General features: G+C 41.9%; 1 protein-coding gene across 3 annotated transcripts in view; it reads left to right on the top strand.

Moving 5' to 3' along the window:
* Positions 1 to 20371, top strand: part of MAP2K4 (mitogen-activated protein kinase kinase 4) — a 134867-nt gene that overhangs the window by 76924 nt on the left and 37572 nt on the right. For 2 of the 3 annotated variants that reach the window (XM_045984743.1, XM_045984741.1), the window contains exons 4-5: positions 6397 to 6516; positions 19733 to 19852. In XM_045984743.1, coding sequence (XP_045840699.1) covers positions 6397 to 6516; positions 19733 to 19852 — 240 coding nt within the window. The remainder of the gene's footprint in view (positions 1 to 6396; positions 6517 to 19732; positions 19853 to 20371) is intronic. The other variant, XM_045984744.1, reaches the window with a different exon arrangement.

Here is a 20371-nt window from a genome sequence, read left to right as displayed (position 1 = left end):
TCATACCACTCTGGCAAAACGTTTGGCAATTACTAGAAGCACGGAATCCTGATGTTTTGGTAACCTTCGATGATGATGGGTGCTTACACTTAGGGATGAGCCCCAGTCGTGGACACGAGTTTTAGCTACGTGCCAGTGATTGCAGACCCCACACCGCTCTGCTGTAGAGGATATACCTTCTTGTGCTCCAGTTTGGGTGGCAAGTTGGAAAGGACACCTTGCCATGCTGAGGGTCAAAATCCTAATAGCTGGCATCGTTTTATCTGATGTCAAATTGTCTCAATCAATGCCTAGATAGTCTTTAAAGCCATGCAGTGGTTTCCGGTACGGTGATCGAACCCATCACCTTGCTGAGTCTCGTTGTATCCAGGCCCTGAGTTCTCATCGGTGAACCCACTTCTCTTTTCACTTTGAGTACTTGGACCTTGTTCGTAAGGTACCCCGAGTAGCTGAAGCTGACCATGCGTAGCGGGACTGTGAGTCACCGACCGCGCTCTCACGACCTTGCTGTGCTGCACTCCGGACCCTCCGCTGAACCCCCCACAAACCTGACATGAACTGGTGAGAATTTAGAGACCTTGTCTGCTGGCACTAGCAGGCATGCCCTTCCAGTTCAGTTCCCTCTGTTCCCCCACATCTCATCCCCTACATACTTTCTCCATTTCAAAACAAAAACAAAACAAGAATATCAGTTCAAATTAGTAGATGTTTTTTCCAGTTTCTTTGACTGTGCCGCTGTTTTCAAGTCTGCCTCTCTCAAGTTTGTTCCCGGATGCCTCGGTTCTTCCTTAGTTCTTGCTCTGACTTGCATCTGTTTGCAGATGACTTGCATCTTTCTTGCCTGGAATGATCCGATCCTGGGATCGGACATCTGTCACACACATTGTGGTGCTGCTGTTTTAAACCAAGAGCGTCTATGACTTGTCATCAGTCTTGCCTTATTCTGAGTCTTTTCCCCCTTCTCTGAGCAGGAATGGGATCACATAATCCGGAGGGCCTTGTTGTCCAAGAGATAGAGCTGGCCATCTGGCTGACCTTTTCTTACAGCTTGAGTTGGTAGGAAGAAGAGCTCTGGGTTTCCGGTGAGGGTCAGAAGTTCTCACGCCACGGTCTGGGCAGACACAGACTGGGTCATTTCAAGGCAAGCCCTAGTGCTTTGGTATATCCCTGGCCTCTCTAGCAACTAAGAGATCTTTGGGAACTCTGACACGGAGATGTGAGGGTAAATTCGGAGTCAGTGGGAGTGGTTAGACTAGCAGCTGGGTATTGAGTTAGCACCTAAACAAAATGCTCCTTGCTTCTGAGGACCTGCTCTCTGGGCCTATGTTATTTTGCTTCCTCTACAGCTTTTCCCTTAGCCATTGTGTTGTGAGCCTTTCTTCCTTTTCTCTTTGCCACAGTTGGGCTGTCCTGGCCTTATCCCATAACAGCGATTGGATCATCGTGACACTCTTTCCTTTTATCGTTCTCTGTTTCTTCTGACCCCTGAAAATCCATTTAGGAAAAGAAGAGAAACAAACAGTAAATGGTTTCTTTGAGAGTGTCTGCCGCCTGTTTCCATCCATCTCCTTTGCTTCTCTGTGCTTCCCATCCTAGTCCTTCAGTGAATGTAGTTTTAGTAGTTCCCATAATCCCTTTCCTTAGAGCAGTGGGTCTTAATCTACTGGAAAATTCTTCCTACTTAGGTTAGCTTTATCCCCAGCCATTCATTCCTGCTGGGCAGGTTGGCACGGTCTAGAGATAATGTGCAAGCATCATCTCAGTGTGACGTTCCCAGTATATTTAGCGGCCACCGAGAACTACACCACATTTAAATATGGCTCACTATCAGTGAAGGAGTATTTATGTTTTCAATTTAAATTGTTAAACATTGAGGCATTCCAGATGAAGGCCAAGTATAAGCTGCCAACGTTTAAATTTACCAATGACTTCCAGATGCCACGTTGTGCAGAGAGAAGGAAAGCAACCTTTCAACCACTTCTTGGTAAATCCGTCTGCATGATTTGGACTGTTCTCAGAGTGGACATTGTTGTGTTTTGTGCACGAGGTAGGACAGGGCAAGAGGACAATTTCTAACTTAAATTTTTTAGCTTATCCCATGGAACCTGTCAGCTTCCTGTCACTACAGCTTAGTCTGGATGGAATTCGAGCATCGGAGTTTATGGCTGCTCCAGCCAATGGCATGAGTTGGATTGGCTGTTCTAGAGAAGGGAAGCTCTGTGGACTTCTACATTTTTTTAATTTTCAAAACTTTTAAATTTCTTTATCTTTTTTTTTTTGTTTGTTTTTTTGAAAGAGAGATAGCAAATGGGGGGTGGGAGTGGCAGAGGGAGAAAGAATCTTAGGCAGGTTCCACACCCTGTGTGAAGCCTGACACGGGGCTCGATCTCACGACTCTGAGATCATGACCGGAGCTGAAACCAAGAGTCGGATGCTCAACCAGTGGAACTACCCAGCCCCTCTTGGGCTTTTAATTTTTAGCTGGATAAGAGCCATGTGTAACTCCAGCAGTCGTAAAAACAGAGAATTGGGTATTCAGTTTATCCTTTTTCTGTGTCTCTGGAACTTCATTGGAGTCATTTTGATGTTGCTGATCTGTAGCTACATACTGTTTTTGCTGGCGTTTTCCTGCTGCTTATTTAGAATAGGAAACAACCTTGAACACAAATTTGGACAACAATTTTAAAAACAAATTTTTTTTTTTTTTTTTTTTTTTTAGCTTCAAGTATATTGATTTCTTCACTATGGAAAACAGCTTCTAGTGTAGGGTGGTAATTCTTGTTTTGATTTTAGGTATTTTCTCTATATTTTGTTCCAAATAAAGTAAATCTTGTGCTAATTTGAAAATACTTTATTACTGGAAAAGCGATGTGGATTGATTTTCAAAAAGTATAATTTGTCCTGAGAGCATGTAAGCTGGAGCTAGGTTAATGAAAGAGTGACAAGTAAAAGAGCTCAGTAGTCCCACGGTGAAAAAATTAGTGATTCTAATGAGTTCTGATATTTGGTTAAAAATGAAACTTTAAAAAAAAAAACTGATGGTTCTTGAGATGATTTTCTTAAATATTTTGTGGTCTCGTGTGAGCTTTCTAACCCCATTCCTTATGAGGAAAAGAAAAAAAAAAGGTTTTCCGAACTCAATCAGTCTTATTTAACTTTTAAATTTATGATAGAAATAAAAGGTTTCTGTGATTCAAGACATTTACCAATACATTGCTTTCTGAACATTCTAATTGTGAGAGATTTTTTAGATATAATTCGTGTCACCTTTGTGCTTCCATTTTCCATTCCCTCCCTCTATTAAAGAAAGTCTTTTTCCCTCTTTAATTTGCAGATCTAATTGGCTTTATGATACGAGTTTGAGTCAGGTAGCATCTCATCTGGCAAGGAGAGGGGAGTTCCAAGGACAGTGTCAGAAAGGGAAGGGAAGTGTGTCTTGTTTGTGTGTTCCAACTTGGGTGATTATTCTCCCTTAATATTGGAGAGTCCTGGCTCTCCTTATTTCCAGTGGTAGAAATCTTACCCACACACGTTGTTTTGTTCCATTAGAGAAGCGTTCCTAGTTGCGAGTCTTACTATCAAGAATTCTCTCATTTGAGTCATTGATCATTCCGTATTCTCCAAATCGAACATTTGTTGGCTTAATTGAGTTAAAATAACTAATTCGAAGCAACCACTATTGTAGCTGTGTGCTTGTGGCTAATCCCCTTTTTGAGTCCTTTAGGCCTTTTGAATCAGTTTGTTTCATTAAGTGCTCACATAGAATGCATGTAGCAGTATAATCCTAAAACTTCTGTATAATGAAGAGTTAGCTCTGCTTGCTCGTCCCCAAATAATTCTGACTCTGTACCACCAGCTCTTTCTCTACCCACCGCCTGTCCCTTGGGCGAGATGTTCAGAGAGCATGAAGAGATGACGATTTCTTGGCCAGTGTCCGAGAGTGGAATCCGTCTCCTGGTAGACCAGTTGGCCATCCAGCAGCCCCGTGCTCTGTTTTGTACTACTAGTGGCATTAAAGAATAGTTTACAGCTGAACAGATTGTACTGCTGTGCTGACGAGCTCAAAGGTTTGAGCTGTGCCAGGAACCCTGTGCATTCCGGTTCATACTAATCTGGCCCAGGACTGAGAAGTAGATGCCAGTCCGATGCTGGGACTTCAGTCGCGCCTCCAGTCCATGTAGTAGCACGCGCCCTTTCTGTAGCTCCTGTAGTACATAGAAATTGTTCTCCAGAGTCAGTTACCGATGGTAACAATAGAGGTTTTGGCTGTAATATGCTTTCCAGTAGTTGAAATATGAGCATTTGTACAAGTGGAAGTTTAGAAAACCGTATAACCAGTTTGGGGAAGCAAATTAGGAAAGAGGATATCTTTTATACTAGTGCCCTGTGAACGTGAGTGTTAGTATATTTATACGTACCCCTATATCTGTACAAGTGAAAATAGAAAAAAAAAAAAGTTTTTAAACCTTTTAATAGTGAGAATTCTTTGGTTGGTGGAAATCTTCCCCAGAGGATCATTGCCTTTTTCTTCCCCATTTGTCTGTAGTTACCAGCTCTCTGTCTTTTAAATGTAGATATATGAGATTGTTAAGTTTTTATTAAAAAATTGCCTTCCCAAACTAGTATTTTCACAGCTATCCTTTTAGTGTTATTGTTTTAAAAACAGGAATACATGTAATTAAGATGTTTACCAAAATTATTGATGTCATGGTTTTGAACTAATAACAAATTACATCTCTGGGCTATTTTGACTTTCAAAAAATATACATTTTGAGCAGACATTATCCTGACGTTGATTTAAAAGAAAGATAACTAATCTCTAAGCTCTGAAAATACAGAAATGAGACAAAGAAGGCAATTTTTCTTAATTTTAAAAGTATTAGTCTTATTTTGTCATTATTTTTTGTTCTTCTTATGTGTTTATTATTTCTTGTTTGTCTGGGTAGTGATATTCAGTGTAAAGTCTTAAACCAGTGTATACCAGAGGATGCTAGTTAGTAAATTTTATCTAATATGAAGCACTGTAGCTAGCAGGCTGTAAATTTTAAATAGCAAAATTAAATGTGTTTGTATTTGGAATATATGGAATTCCTCATTTAGTGGGGAGAGGAAAATGAAAGAACCTGCTTCTGTTCCTTCTGCAACTGCTTATTGTCATGTTACATGGAATACATCTTTTGTATCTCTCTGTGCCTCTGGCTTCTCTTCTGTAAAATGGGCTCAAGAATTTAATTGACTGCCTTCATCCCTTTCAAGAACATTGAGGACAGATACCTTGAAGTCTTTGGAAGACAAAATGCCACCTTGTGTATTTTTTGATATACTAACTTGCCTTGTAAGTATGTACTATATGTCGTACACAGTGGCGCGGTGTGACATTGTGAACTTTTTTTCTGAGAAAAAAGTTGTCTGCATGCTTCCATGTGAAACTATAACTTCGTTATTCATGTTTTACGTTTTCTGAACTTGATTCTTCCTATCTTTCTCTCGTGCAGCGGGAACTGTCCCTCTGAACGTCTCCGTGTACCCTGCTGTTCCCGGGCGGGCAGTGGGCGGTGGGGGCACTGGGTTTGGAGGCAGTCTTTTAGAAGTGTGCCGAGAAGTTGTGCAGGTGGGTTAGGGATATGGCCCAGGTCTCCCCTGTATGGAGAAGAGGGCCTCATGGGTGTAGGAACAGACAGACGGACAGCCTTCTGTCTCCTCATTTGTAGGTTTTCTTCCACATGTTCCTACTGCGCTCCCTTCTGACCCAGGGGGTGGGAAGTCAGGTGGAACTTTTTGTTCCTAACCTATAGACAGTGTGGTGGAGGGGGAGAATTCCAGTGTAGGATCTGGGAGGCTGGGAACGTCTGTGTGCTGCACCTACACTGACTCCCATTGTGACCTGTTCTGGATTGTTTTGCATCTCTAACGAATGCGGATGCTAGGGGGTAAGGCTGCCAGGGAGTGAGGAGGCCCGTTCTTGCTTTGAATACCTAGACGCCATACAATCAAGGTATCTGTGAAGCTCATTATGCACATGAAAACTGTTTAAGTACAGCTCCTAATGCTTTTCTTTGTATTTGCATGTGAGGGTTAATTTTCACTGCCTATGAACTTGGTTACATAACTTCCAACGTCATCCCTGGATGCTTGTGGTTAAAAAGCCCTGTGTCCTTTAAAGAATTCCCAAGTGCTATTTTGTTTAAAAAAAAAAAAAAAAAAAGATCCCAAGTGCATTTTGTTTTTCTGTGATAAAAATTGTTCTTGTAAAGTCTAAGGAAGATGATAATTTTTATGTCTGGTTAGTATTTATGATGTTTGCTTAGAACTTTCAGTCTTGTCGTGGTAGTGGTTTTTCTCAGGTTTCTAAAGTTGTTTTATGTTTTTGTGACATCTTTTGTCATTCTTTTCCAGAGAATTCGGTCAACAGTGGATGAAAAAGAACAAAAACAACTTCTTATGGATTTGGATGTAGTAATGCGGAGTAGTGATTGCCCATACATTGTTCAGTTTTATGGTGCACTCTTCAGAGAGGTAGGAATAAATAATTTGGGGTTTTAGCTGATGAATAAATATCTAATTGGAATAAATAAGAGGATGGCAGGCTTAGGTTTTGATCTCCGGTTGATTGCCATACATCAGCAATAAGTGATTGCTCCGTATTTTAGCATATAGTTCATGAAAATACCCACGTGCATTTCTAGCATTCATTGTTCCTTAGTTAAGGGGTGGATCTCGTACTTTTTAAATACATATTTATGGCTCTTCCTTTCTTATAGTTTTGTTCTTTTTTTTTTTTTAATTTATTTTTTATTTTGACAGATCACAAGTAGGCAGAGAGGCAGGCAGAGAGAGAGAGGAGGAAGCAGGCTCCCCGCCGAGCAGAGAGCCCGATACGGGGCTCGATCCCAGGACCCCGAGATCATGACCCGAGATGAAGGCAGAGGCCTAACCCACTGAGGCACCAGGCGCCCCATAGTTTCTGTTCTTTAAGAACCTGACAAATGAGCTGACTTCTGGATGTTAACTCTTTGCCATAGGTTGGGCTCTCTCTCTCTCAGTTCTGAACTCCCTCAGTGTTCCCCCTCCGCCCCTTTAAAAACTTGTTTATTTCTGTTGTCAGCTGTGTCTGCATTTAATGTAAGCACTTACTCTCCCTCGGTACAGCCCGTGAGGAAATTCACAAGTATGTAGACATTCTCTTAGCCAGTCTTGTTATCCAGATTTTTCTGTAGAAACTGCATGGTCAGGGCACCTGGGTGGTTCAGTTGGTTAAATGTCTGCCTTTGGCTAAGGTCATGAGCTCAGGGTCCTGGGATCGAACCCCACTTGGGGCTCCCTGCTCAGCGGGGAGTGTGCTTCTCCCTCTCCTCCCTGCTCTTGCCCCCTCTCTTGCTATCTCTGTCTCTCAAGTAAATAAGTAAATAATATTTAAAAAAAGAAAGAAAGAAACTGCATGGTCTCGGGGTCATGTGTCTTCTCTTCGGCCTGTGGTTATTCTGTGTCCTGACATAGCTCGTCCCTTCTGCCTCCATCTGTCAAACCCAGGTCCTCATTTCCAGTCGTCCCACTGCTTGAAGCAGGGAAGGGAGTTAGGGCAGTGGGCGGAGCTGATGCTGGGCCTGAATCAGACAGACACTTTATGGTGTCAGGACAGGCCTCGTACACTTGGGATACTTAGGTCAGAAGGATTTCAGCTGGGTGAACCCTGAAGCACTTTAAGATACCATTCTCACTGTGAACATGGTAGGATTGTGCTGGTGGGGTCCTCGTGAGCTGGTGAGAGCCCCTCTCCCTTCTTCTTTTTGGGACCGGATCACAAGGTGTGTCCGTATGTAGCTTTGGGGGTTTTGTTGTAGTTACTGGCTTAAAAAATACTGTGTTGTAAGATAGGACTGGCGGTCACACCGACTAGAAATCTATGAAGTCTTGTCATTGGAGACGACCTTTGAGATTAGTCAACGAATTCCCCGCTCAGTCCCTACGTTTTTATTTATTTGTTTTTCTTTGTTCTTAATGGGTAACTCTAGTAGGTGGAAGCGTCCATTGCTTTGTTGAGTCACTGATTCATTACTGTTAATTCTAGACCTCCTGCCGTTCCTTCCTACTCTGTCCTTGTACTTTTATGACTCGAATATCCGTGTCTGTGACCAGATACACCTCATTTGTGAACCTCAACATCGCAGTACCTGTAGTGCGCTGGGACAGTAGACAGTCGTGTATTGAGGAAACCCCGGACCTAATATTCCATAATGCCGTGCTGTTTGTAATTCACACACCTGGAACTTTCTTCGTGTTGCACAGAGATCTTGCCATCTCCTCCTCCCTTCTTCCCCCAAACCATGATTTTAGTCTTTATAATCACTAAATCCATGAGTTTAGTCTTTATAATCACTAAATCCTCTGGCCGTTTTACTCTTCGGATCTTATGCAGAGCGGTAGTGGCTTAGGGCCTGGCCTAGACTTTCTGCTCTTCTAGAGTTTCAGCCGGCTTTTCCAGCGCTGTCGTCCCCGCCCCTCGAGGCTCACGTCGGCTCCATGTCACTGTGTTTCACATCCATGGAGCACGGATACGCAGCCTGTTTCCCAGGTGCATTGTTTCATCGTCCCTTTAAGCAACATTTAGACGTATGACCCCAGCCCACACAGTGTAGAAGGCTGATTTCATGAAAAGAAGGCAGAGTAAGTGATCTGTAGGATTGCAAAGTATTGGAAACAACGCGGCAAGCTTGGAGTCGTATCTCCTCATCGTTCCTTATAAGAAGCTGGGTAAAACGCAGTGTTAGGTCTCAGGGAGGTCGAAGGGAGTTGAGATATGCAGCCGTAAGCAAAAATATCTGTTGGGTGTTCCGTAGTTTTCACGTATGTTCTGTTTGTAACAGCCTCAGGGCATGCGGGGCCTCATCCCCCTTCTCCGGAGAGGAGGCAGAGGTTTGATGGGAGTCACACAGCCAGTAAGTGGCGGAGATGGGACATCAGGGACAAAAGTCTCACTGTTCTTTCTGTTACAGAACAAGTGGCCTGGGGATGAGGAACTTTCAGCTTCATTAAAAAAAAAATCTACTTTTTAACATTGCTACAGTTTTTGAGTGTGATCAGATGAAGGCTGAGGAACTATACAGTTAAGTTGTATAAAGTCACAAAATGCCCAGAGAGGCTGAACATGATCATCCCCCACACCCCTGCCCCAAGGAGTAATAGGTCCTTTCTGAATTAAAAAAAAAAAAAAAATGGGGTTTAGAAGCTATAAGTTTACCTTTAAGGAATGCACAGGCAGAGTGTGTTTCCTGTGGTTACAAAGCTTAAAAATACTAAACAAATTTAATAAGGGTCTAGAGAAACATTTTTCTTTTGAGGTTGATCACTTCAAAAGATCTTTTTGGTGACCTGACCCTCAGTTCTAATAATAGACCCACGATTCTGGGTTTATGAAAGGAAAGAGCAGAAGTGAACATATGCAGTCTGGAATTCTTACTTAACCACTGCTGTGAGGAGGACAAATGGCCTTTAATGCCCGTCACTGTGAGGAACCTTCCAGAACATTTCACTTTGTAATTTGTATGCCCATAAGACATCAGCTTGTGGTCTGGTTCAGTCAGCCGTCAGTCAAGGACTTGTGGGGATGTTCGTTTTCTTCTTCTGGCCGCTCCCTAGGGATCATTCTTTCCGTTGGGTGATAATGGAGCCTCTGCAGGTTTCGTAGCTTTCCTCAGAGCAGTGACTGAATCATGCTTAATACTGAGCCGGAGGCTTGTTTTTTGCCATTGTGTCCAGCCCTTTACACTTCTTTCTGCAATGGAACTGAACTCAAGTTAAAAAGCCCAAAGTATAACTTGGATTTGACATAGAGAAATTACTATGACACCTAACTGCGTAGGTTTCTAAATTCCTGGTCCGACTTTGTGGACAGGAAAACAAAGAGCTTGACTGTAAACATACCTTCTAGCCTGTAGCTGGCACCAGGGTCTGTCCCTTCCATTTATCTTACCAACACTGTTTGTCCTTCAGTATATACATTTTCAAAATATAAAAGCACGAAACCCTTACTTCAAGTATCTTTTGAGCCTAGAGAAATTCTAGTGAGGGAAATGCTGTTCTGAGTAACTTCTGGTTATAGAAGATCGTTGGATTGTTTGAAAGGCATTGATAATTAGCTGACATGAGTGCCCTCTTCGCTTTCTGTCTCTGATCCTGCTCATGTTCTTTCCTTTCCTCCCCCCTTGCGTGGCCTTATGGAGGCAAAATCAACATTCGACAAAATGCACATATTTAAAGTGTCCAGTTTCGCGTGCGTGAACAAGCATGTACACCTGTGGGGCTATCACCGTACACAGGATGTGGACCTTTCCACCACTCACACGTTTCCTTGTGCCCTGCGAGTCATGCACACTTTTCTTCTGCTGCCGCTGGGCTGCTTTCTACCGCTAGAGATGAATGTGCATTTTCTAGAATTTCATGTAAATGGAATCCTACAGTGTGTATGTTTTTTCTTCCTTGCTCTGCGTGATGGCTGCGGCGGGTGTCAGCAGCTTGGTCATGTACACTGCTGAGCGATGGAAGCCGCACTCCGTGATGGGGGTGTGCTGGAGCTGGGTTTCTCCCTCACGGGCTGAGGGACTTTCAGGGGTCTCTGTTCTGTTTTCTGTTACCAATAAGGCTGCTGTAAGTGTTTGTGTGCAAGTCTGTGGCGGATGTGTTCTCTCAGTTCCCTCGGGTACATACCTGGGAGTGGGACGGCTGCCTCACCTGGTAGGTGAATGCGTAACGTTGTGAACCTCGTTTTCCGAAGTAGTTGTACTGTCTTCACCAGTAATGTATGAGACTTTTGCTTCTACACTTTCCCAACATTTGGGATGGTCTTTTTAATTTTTAGCCATCGTAATTGGTGTAGCCTGGAATTTAATTTTTAAATTAAAAAAAATTTTTTTTAAGATTTTATTTATTTGGGGGTGCCTGGGTGGCTCAGTGGGTTAAAGCCTCTGCCTTCGGCTCAGGTCATGATCCCAGGGTCCTGGGATCGAGCCCTGCATTGGGCTCTCTGCTTCGCAGGGAGCCTGCTTCCTCCTCTCTCTCTGCCTGCCTCTCTACTTGTGATCTCTGTTTGTCAAATAAATAAAATCTTAAAAAAAAAAAAAAGATTTTATTTATTTGAGAGAGTGCACGTGCACGAGCCGGGGTGTGTGGTGGGGGGCCAGACACCCCGCTGAGCGGGGAGCCTGACGTGGGGCTCCATCCCAGTACCCTAGGATCATGACCTGAGCTGGAAGCAGACCCTTAACTGACCGAGCCACCCAGGTGCCCCAAGGTTGATTTATCTGAGAGAGAGCGAGCATGTGTACCCATGTGATAGTAAGCAGTGGGGGTGGGCAGGGGCAGGGGAGAGCAGAAGGGGAGAGAGAAAGAAGACGATTCCTGATCAGCGTGGAGCCCCACAAGGGACTTGATGCCAGGACCCCGAGTTCATGACCTGAGTCCACATCAGGAGTTGGCTGCTTATCCCACTGGGCCACGCAGGCACCTCTACATTTGTGTTTCTTTAATGGCTGGTGATGTTGAAAACTTTTCATGGGCTTGTTTACCAACCATATGTCTTGTCTGATGAAGTCCCTCTTCCAACCTTTGTCCATTTTTTAAAAAAACTTGTTTTTTTGTTCCTGAGTTTTGGGAATTTTAATTTTTTTAATTTTTATTTACTTATTTATTTTTGTAAAGATTTGTTTATTTGAGAGAGACAGCGTGTGCACAGGGGCAAAGGGTCCGTGGAGGGAGAGGGAGGGAAAGTCTCCAGTAGACTCTATGTTCAGCAAGGAGCCCGATGTGGGGTTTGATCTGACAACCCTGAGATCATGACTGGAGCCAAAACTAGGAGTCAGACACTTAACTGATTGAGCCCCTTGAGACTTCTTTTAAAACATCTATTCTGGATATAGGTTTATTATCAGGTATCTGATCTGTGCTTTATCCATTATACTCTTTTTTTTTTTTTTTAAGATTTTATTTATTTATTTGACAGAGAGAGAGATCACAAGCAGGCAGAGAGGCAGGCAGAGAGAGAGGAGGAAGCAGGCTCCCCGTGGAGCAGAGAGCCTGATGCGGGGCTCGATCCCAGGACCCTGAGATCATGACCTGAGGCAAAGGCAGTGGCTTAATCCGCTGAGCCACCCAGGCGCCCCTATCCATTATACTCTTAATAGCATTTTTTTTCTTTTTTATTTTTTTTGGAAAATGAAGGTTCTTAATGCTATTGTAGGCCAGTTTGTTGGTTTGTTTTTTTAAAATGTGCTCTTGGTGTTGTATCTAAGGATCTTTCTGTAACTCAAAATCGCTCAGATTTTCTCATGTTTTCTTATAGCAGTTTTATAATTTCAGATATCACACTTATATTTATCATCCATTTGGAGTTAATTTTTATGTGGTGGAAGGTATGGATTGATGTTTACTTTTGTCCTGTGGGTGTCCTTTGCACTTTCATCAGAAGTCGGTTGTCCCATGTGTAGGTCTGTTTCTGGACTGTCTGGTCTTTTCCATTGACCTGTTTGTTTGTTCCGTCTTTGTAACAGTTCCACAGTGTCCTGACCTTCCGCTAGTCTTAACATCAGGTAGTGCTGGTTTTTACTCCTTTTAAAGTTGTTTTGGCTCTTTAGGGTTTTTTCACTTCCTTTTGTTTTGTTTTCTTGTTTTTTTTTCATACCGGGTATGGAACCTAATGTGGGACTTAAACTCACAACTGTGAGATCAAGCCATGAGCTGAGATTAAGAGTTGGATGCTTAACTGACTGAGCCACCCAGGTTCCCCTGGTTTTCCAATTCTGCATGAATTTTGGAATATGCTTGTCAGTTTCAACAAAACACCGTCCCTGGGATTTGGGTTGGGCTTAGGCTGAATCTGGAGGTAATTGGAGGATTATCGATATTTTAACAACATTCCGTCTAATGACTCATTAACATGGTATCTTACTTGATTTATTAACATTTCTTTAATCTTTCTCAGCAGTATTTTATAGCTTTCACTGTACAGGACTTTCACTTTTTTTTGTTGAATTTATCCATAAGTTTTTAAATATTTTTGGTGCTTTAATGATATTTTAAAGAAATTTGTCTCCTCGTGTTTTCTGACTAATGTAAAGAAATACAAATTGATTTTTTTTTTTTTTTAATCTTGTGTACTGTAACCTTGCTAACTTCCTTATGAGTTCTGGTAGCTTTTTGTAGATTCCATCAAATTGTAGATTATCGTGTTGTCTGTGAATAAAGAGAGTTCACTTTTTCTTTTCAGTTTGGGTTCTATTTATCTTTGTCTTGCCTTACTGTGCTGGCTGGATCCTCTAGTCCACAGATTCTGTGACAGGGCTCATCCTTGTCTTATTTCTGATCTTAGGGAGAAAGCATTCAGGCTTTCATTGGGAAGGATGATGTTAGCTATAGGATTTTCACAGATGTTCTTTATCAGGTTGAAGAAATGCCCTTCTATTCCTAATTTGCTGAGATTTTTTTTTTTCCTTCTTTAATCAGGAATAGATGTTAGATTTTTTTTTCCTCATTCTTCTTCTACGTCTTTAAGGTGATTATATGGTGCTAAAGAAATTCTTTTTTTCATATTGTAAGTTACACATATTGCTTTTCTTATGTTAAACCAACCCTGCATTTCTGGGATCAATCCACGTGATTACGATGTATTACCTTTTTAATATATTGTTGGATTAAATGTGCTAAAATTTTATTTAGAAGTTCTTTTAAAAATGGTTTTTAATTGGGCGCCTGGGTGGCTCAGTGGTTTAGGCCGCTGCCTTCGGCTTGGGTCATGATCCTCGGGGTCCTGGGATCGAGTCCTGCGTCAGGCTCTCTGCTCGGCAGGGAGCCTGCTTTCCTCTCACTCTCTGTGCCTGCGTCTCTGCCTACTTGTGATCTCTCTCTGTCAAATAAATAAATATCTTAAAAAAAATGGTTTTTAATTATTTATTTATCTTAAGTAGGCTCCATACCTAGTGTAGGACTTGAACTCAGGACCCTGTGTTCAAGAGTTGTGTGCTCTACCGACTAAGGCAGCCAGACACCCCTATTGGGAAGTTTTATATCTGTTCTTGAGAGATACTGAGCTATAGTTTCCTTAAGATGTTTTTGTTTGGCTTTTGTATCAGTGCCCGGACAGAATGAGTTGGAAAATAACTCCCTCATTTGCATTTTCTGGGAGGCTTTATGTAGAATTGGTATTATTTCTTATGTAAATGTTTGGTAGAATTCACCAATGAAGCCATTTGAATTTGGAGTTTTCTTTGTGGCAAGATTTTAAACTACAAACTCAGTTTCTTTCAAAGATAGAGTTCTATTCAAGTTACGTTTCTTCTGGAGTGGAATTTGGTAGTTTGTTTCTCTGAAGAAATTTGCCCCTTTCATCTGAATTGTCAAATTAATTGGCAATTTATTAGGTAACTTGCATCTTTTTTATTTTTTCCTGGTGAGTCTGGCTAGAGATTTATCAGTTTTTTATTAATCTTTCAGTGAGCCAGCTTTCAGTTGCATTAATTTTCTGTATTGTTTTTGTTTAAAAGGTTTTTCATTCTGATCACTCTTCCGGTTTTCTGTATATTTTGTTTAATTTGCTCATCTTTTTCTAGTTTCTTAAGATAGCTCTTGCTTCTTTAAAATTGTGTAATATTTCAGATGTACAGACTCTTCTAGGGGAATCACAGTGTTCCCAACACCTCCAATGAGCACGTTGCTATATTTACTCTTTAAATCATAGATAACAGTGGAAGCCCCCATTCTAATCCCCCTTTCACTCTGCAGATCTAAACTCTACCTTGAAGTGAGTATCTCCTTCAACTGCTTCATTTAGGCTTTCCACATACATATCTTTCCCGAAATAACGCTTAGTATTGCTTTCTGTATTCTTAAAGTTTACATAAATGAAATTATCCTGCATGTATCCCCCATAGCATTTTTAATTCAGCAGTTTTCAAGATTCACCCATAGAAATATGGATCATTAATATATAGAACAGATTAATTTATTATTTTATTTTATTGGTTGATTTTTTTAAGTAGGCTCTATGCCCAGTGGACACACGACAGGACCCCGAGATCAAGAGTTGCCTGCTCTGCCGACCGTGCGGCCGGCCAGGCGCCCCTGATCTCGTTAATTTATCTTAACTGCTGGGCAGTATTCGCTAATTAAATACAACTTCTTTAATGTTTCTTTAATAATCCTAGTATAGGTCATTTCTCATTTTTTGCCGTTATAAAGTATAAAAATGACTTTCTTTTTGCATTTCTCCCTGGCGGCATAGGTTGAGAATTCTGTATAGCCTGTCTCTAGAAAAACAGTTGCTAGGTTACGTGGTATGAACTGTTTCCGTTTGTATATTGTCCTATTCCTCCTCGCAGTATTGTGCTAACTTCCGTTCCTACCCGTAAGATTACATGGTATGAACTGTTTCCGTTTGTATATTGTCCTATTCCTCCTCGCAGTATTGTGCTAACTTCCGTTCCTACCCGTAAGAATGAGGATTTCCACATTAGAATTGTATTCAGGTGTCGGTACTGAAAGCTGGCAGTGGCTTACTGAGTCTGTGGTTGACGTTGTGAAGGTTGTCGTGCGGTCCAGGTTGACTCGTGGAGTTCAGCTACGATGTCCACACAGAGGAAGGGAAGATGGAAGAACCCAAAAGGCTGCTTTGGAATCAACAGCCGATTGTGTTGACATCTTGTTGGCCAGCTTTCTCTGCGCAGGAGACGGGGACACGGCGTTTCAGCCAGGCACCGTGTATGGAACACAGGGGGTGGTTGCTGGACAAGCCAGAAACGTTTATTGACACAGATCTCATTGCTAACACTTGGTATTATTAAATGTTTCATTTTTGGCAATCAGGTGAGTTTGAAGTGGTACCTTACTTTTTAAATGACATTTCCCTGAGTACTGGCCAGGTACAGAATTTTTTACATGTGTGTTCAGATCTTCTTTTTTGTGACTTGCCTATCCAATCGATATCCTTTTGCCTTTATTCTGTTAAGTTTTGTCTTTGCTAATTAATTTAGCATAGTGCTTTAGTATTCAAGGTATTAATTCTTTGTTTATATTCAAATAGATACTTTTGTCTTATCTTTGAACTTCTGGTATGGTACCCTTTGTCATACAGAAATATCCATTGAAATGGGGTTCAGTTAGCAGTTCTAACCCTTTGTAATGTATCCTTTTCATGTGTGATTTGGAGAAGGAATTTGTCTCCTACCCTGAAGTCTTGAAGAACTCTTATAAAAAAGTTTTTAACTTTTGCTTTTCAAAAAATCCATTTGGAATTTTTTTTTTTGTATTTTTATTTGTGAATGATCTGAGGTAATGACCTAATTTAACTCTTCTCTGTCTGGAAGGCCTCTCGTCCCAGCAACAGTCATTACATATTCCGTGCTTTTGCAACTGTTTGTTTTGCTACATCTGTCATCCTTCAAATCTCCACGTGCACGTGAACTTTTGAATCTGTTCTGTTGTATTTTTACTCCCCCCTGCGTCATACCTCTGCCTTTTATTGTGAAAGCTCTTTTTTTTTTTAAGATTTTATTTTTATTTTTATTTATTTATTTGACAGACAGAGTACACAAGTAGGCAGAGAGGCAGGCAGAGAAAGAGAGGAGGAATCAGGCTCCCTACTGAGCAGAGAGCCTGATGCGGGGCTCGATCCCAGGACCCTGAGATCATGACCCGAGCCGAAGGCAGAGGCCAACCCACTGAGCCACCCAGGTGCCCCAGTGAAAGCTCTTTAAAAAGACTTTGGTAGACTAGGCTTCCTTCTTTAAAATTGTCTTGGCTATTCTTGACTCTAATTTTTAAAAAAATCTGATAAATTTTTTTGAGCGAGAGTGCATGTGGATGCTTGTGGGGTGCGGCAGAGGGGGTGGGAGAGAGAGAATCCCAAGCAGATTCTGCACTGAGTGTGCAGCCTGATGCCAGCCTCTATCCCAGGACCTTGAGATCATGACCTAAGCTGAATCCAAGAGTCGGACGCCCCACTGACCAAGACACTCAGGTGCCCTGGCTCCACTTTCCTATATAAGTTTTAGGATGAGCTTTTCCATGTGCATGATAGTTTTGGGGTGCTGGGATCGAGCCCCGCGTCGGGCTCTCTGCTCCGCGGGGAGCCTGCTTCCTCCTCTCTCTGCCTGCCTCTCTGCCTACTTGTGATCTCTCTCTCTGTCAAATAAATAAATAAAATCTTTAAAAAAAAAAAAAAAGAATCTACTTGAGTTCTTAAGCTAACTAAGGGGAATCTGACATTTTCATGATCTTGAGTCTTTGCATTCATCACGTGCTTTGCCTCTCTGTGGTCACTCGTTATGTCTTTAGTCAGATCTTACACACGTTCTCACATAAACGTTTTGCTGCCTTTGTTTTATACATTTCTAGGTGCTATAGTTTTTCTTTGTATTGTGAGTGGTGTTTTTTTAAACAGTTTACTTTTTAAGAGTGCTTTCTGTTGGCGTATAAGCATGCCTTTGTTTTTATCTGGTTCTTGTCTCGAGGACACTTGATCTTAGTGGTTCAGTGTTTTATCATTTCCACCTTTCTTTCCAGTAAATCCATATTTAGTAATTCCTGCTTTTGCATTTCAGTCGGTGGGTGTCCCATCTTGTGCTTGACCATGAAAGTAGGGTTGCTGTCACTGCTTTTTGAGGCAGCTCAGACCATCCCCCCCCCCTTTTTTTAAAATGCAGCTCATTGCTGCTGCTCCCTGTTCTCTGTTATGGTCAAAGGGAACTGCCAGAAGAAATAAGAAGGTCACATCAGGTTCTGTGCCTTATCAACCACAAAGATCTCTCTGGGGCTGATTGCTGCTTTGTTCCCCGCTCTCCCTACCCCCCCCCCCCCAGTTCCAGTTTATTTCCCACCTTTATTTCCCCTGTTCTCTGTCTCTCTCCCTTGGCCGCCTTCCTGTTTTTCTATCTTTCCCCCTTCTCCCCCTCATTTTCTTAACTGTCATTTTTCACACCTACCGGACACTTTATTTTGTACTTTATGTATGTTAACTCATTTGATTTTTGTTCTGGTCTGTTAAGGAAGGTAGGGCAATCCCGTTTCCAAGATGAGGAACTGAGGGGGTCCAAGCTTACGTATGTGGGAGAGCCTGGATAGTAAGCGAGGCCTCTTAGACCCTCATTATCAGTGGTCTTTCCGCATCACTCTTCTCCTGGAGTTAAGGTCCTTCCTTACTGTTTTTCTAAGTAGATGAGTCAAGTGTGCTGCCTTTTGCTCTTATAAAAAAAATTCTAATACACCTATGAAGATGGTGTCCTTAGACTGGAATAAATTCAAGTGTTTGTTACTGGAGAAGTGTGTTACTCCGTCTTTTGTGACCGTCGGTCTGCTAGAGCACCCAAAAGAAAGAGCCATAGAGAGGGAAGAAGGACTTTAAGTGAAGAAAATAGACGTTCCCTGTGGCAAATACGTTTTACACGTAAGCACTGTGTGGAGCCACATAGCTACACGCGTGCATCAGCAGGCGTCCGTCCCCAGGGCACAGCGCTGTCGCTCGTCTCCGTGTTGAGCCCGGCATGACCGGCAGTGTTGTTCCAGCAAGCCGTCGTCCTTCAGGGGGCCTTCATCTCCTGCACGGTCAGTCCAGGTGGGAGATGAGCGGTCAGATATCTCCAGGGATGCCGCCGGACCCATCAGTTAGTAACACACGCACCCTCGTTTGAGACCATTCCCGTCATCATCCCGATAGCTGTCTTTGTGCTCGTAAGGTCCTTTGTGGCCCTTGTTCATGTGTTCACATCCTTTAAGAGCTTTAGAACCACGGTGTCCGCCCATGTCCTGTGCGTTCTGCACACCTGTCGCCAACCATGTAGTTTTCCACAGACGTCGTATTAGATAATCCCTTTAATGGTGCGTCATTCCCTCTTGTGAGATCATCCAGTGCTTTTGAGTTTTCTTCCTCTTTTTCTTTTTGGAATTTGTGGACTGTTTGTTTAATTAGATTTCTAGTCGGATGACTCTGTCAAAGGGGATAGATACTTCTGTTTCTCTTGTTTTATTGTGAAATTGCCTTCTGCCTGGTCTAAAACATACTAGAATGCGGCCTACAGTGTTTGGATGATTCAGTTAAATTATAGCTGGCATTCATTCATCTGGGGAGTGTTTATGGAGGCCCCGTGCTGGCGGAGTGTGTTACTTAGGTGGGGGAGGTGGAGGACAAACATTAGCAAGTAGCTTATATTTTCTATTAGAAGATTTCAGCAAAGAGCAGGGTGGGGGGGTGCTGGGAGTTGGCGTGACCTGCATTTTAATGTCAGCCACGGAGAAGGTGGTGTTCATATAAGGATGGAGGCATTGGTGTTGCTCTGTGTGTTTTTTCCCTTCCTTTTTTTTTTTTTTTGACTGATTTTACAAGCTTATATAGAACCTCTAGATTACTGTAATCTATTTTCTTTGTTAATGACAACAGTTTCCCACATTTTCTATGTTTATATTTAACTATGGCATCATTTGATTACTTTTATAAATGCGCAAAGGTTTCTATGCAAGACTGTCCCTGTCTTTACAGTTAAGAGTGGGGAAATGGGGCAAATAAGTTTGTGTCTACACAGGAGGAGACTGTTCTGCCCAGGGCTCTAATGAGGGACCAAAAATTACCTCCAGTGCAAGATTAAAAAAGAAGAAGAAGATTGCTTTTTCTCTAATTGTATTCTGTTTTAAGTAAAGGAAACATGGTACTTAATACTAAGATGCAAAGGAGTAACAGATATTTGTTATTTTGTAGGGTGACTGTTGGATCTGTATGGAACTCATGTCTACCTCGTTTGATAAGTTTTACAAATATGTATATAGTGTATTAGATGATGTTATTCCAGAAGAAATTTTAGGCAAAATCACTTTAGCAGTAAGTACCTGGTTTTTAAATTGCTTGTTCTGTGTATATACTTACATAAAGATGCTGCTGGAGTTTTGAATGCACCTGAGCATCCTTCACAGGGTGTTGTTGACCTTCTTGGAAAATCATTCGTAATAGGAAAAGAAACAAAATCACTTCTGTGGGGTTGTTAATACAACAAGTCATAAGAACAGTTTTCAGAATATGTTCTACATAAAAACTACAATATTCTGTTCATTAAAATCGTAATGAATCATAGTAGATTATGCTGTAAACAAAACCAGAAAAGGAAATTTTCTGTTCCTTTTTAGCCCTGTTGCTCTAACTACTTTCAAGTTGGTTGTGTTCTCACCTTTATCCCTAAGTTGATCAGGATCACAGCATTCTCCTTGAAGTCCCTTCATTGAAACTCTTAGACACAAAGTATCTTTCCTGTGGTCTAAGCACTGTGGAGAGTTTTGACTAGCAATTTCAGGACCCAACATTGCTACCAACTTGGCCAATTCACTTTTGCCAGAGCACCGGAAA

This window comes from Meles meles, chromosome 18 (assembly GCF_922984935.1).
Source record: "Meles meles chromosome 18, mMelMel3.1 paternal haplotype, whole genome shotgun sequence".
Taxonomy (NCBI): Eukaryota; Metazoa; Chordata; class Mammalia; order Carnivora; family Mustelidae; genus Meles; species Meles meles.
This window is presented reverse-complemented; position numbering and strand designations above follow the sequence as displayed.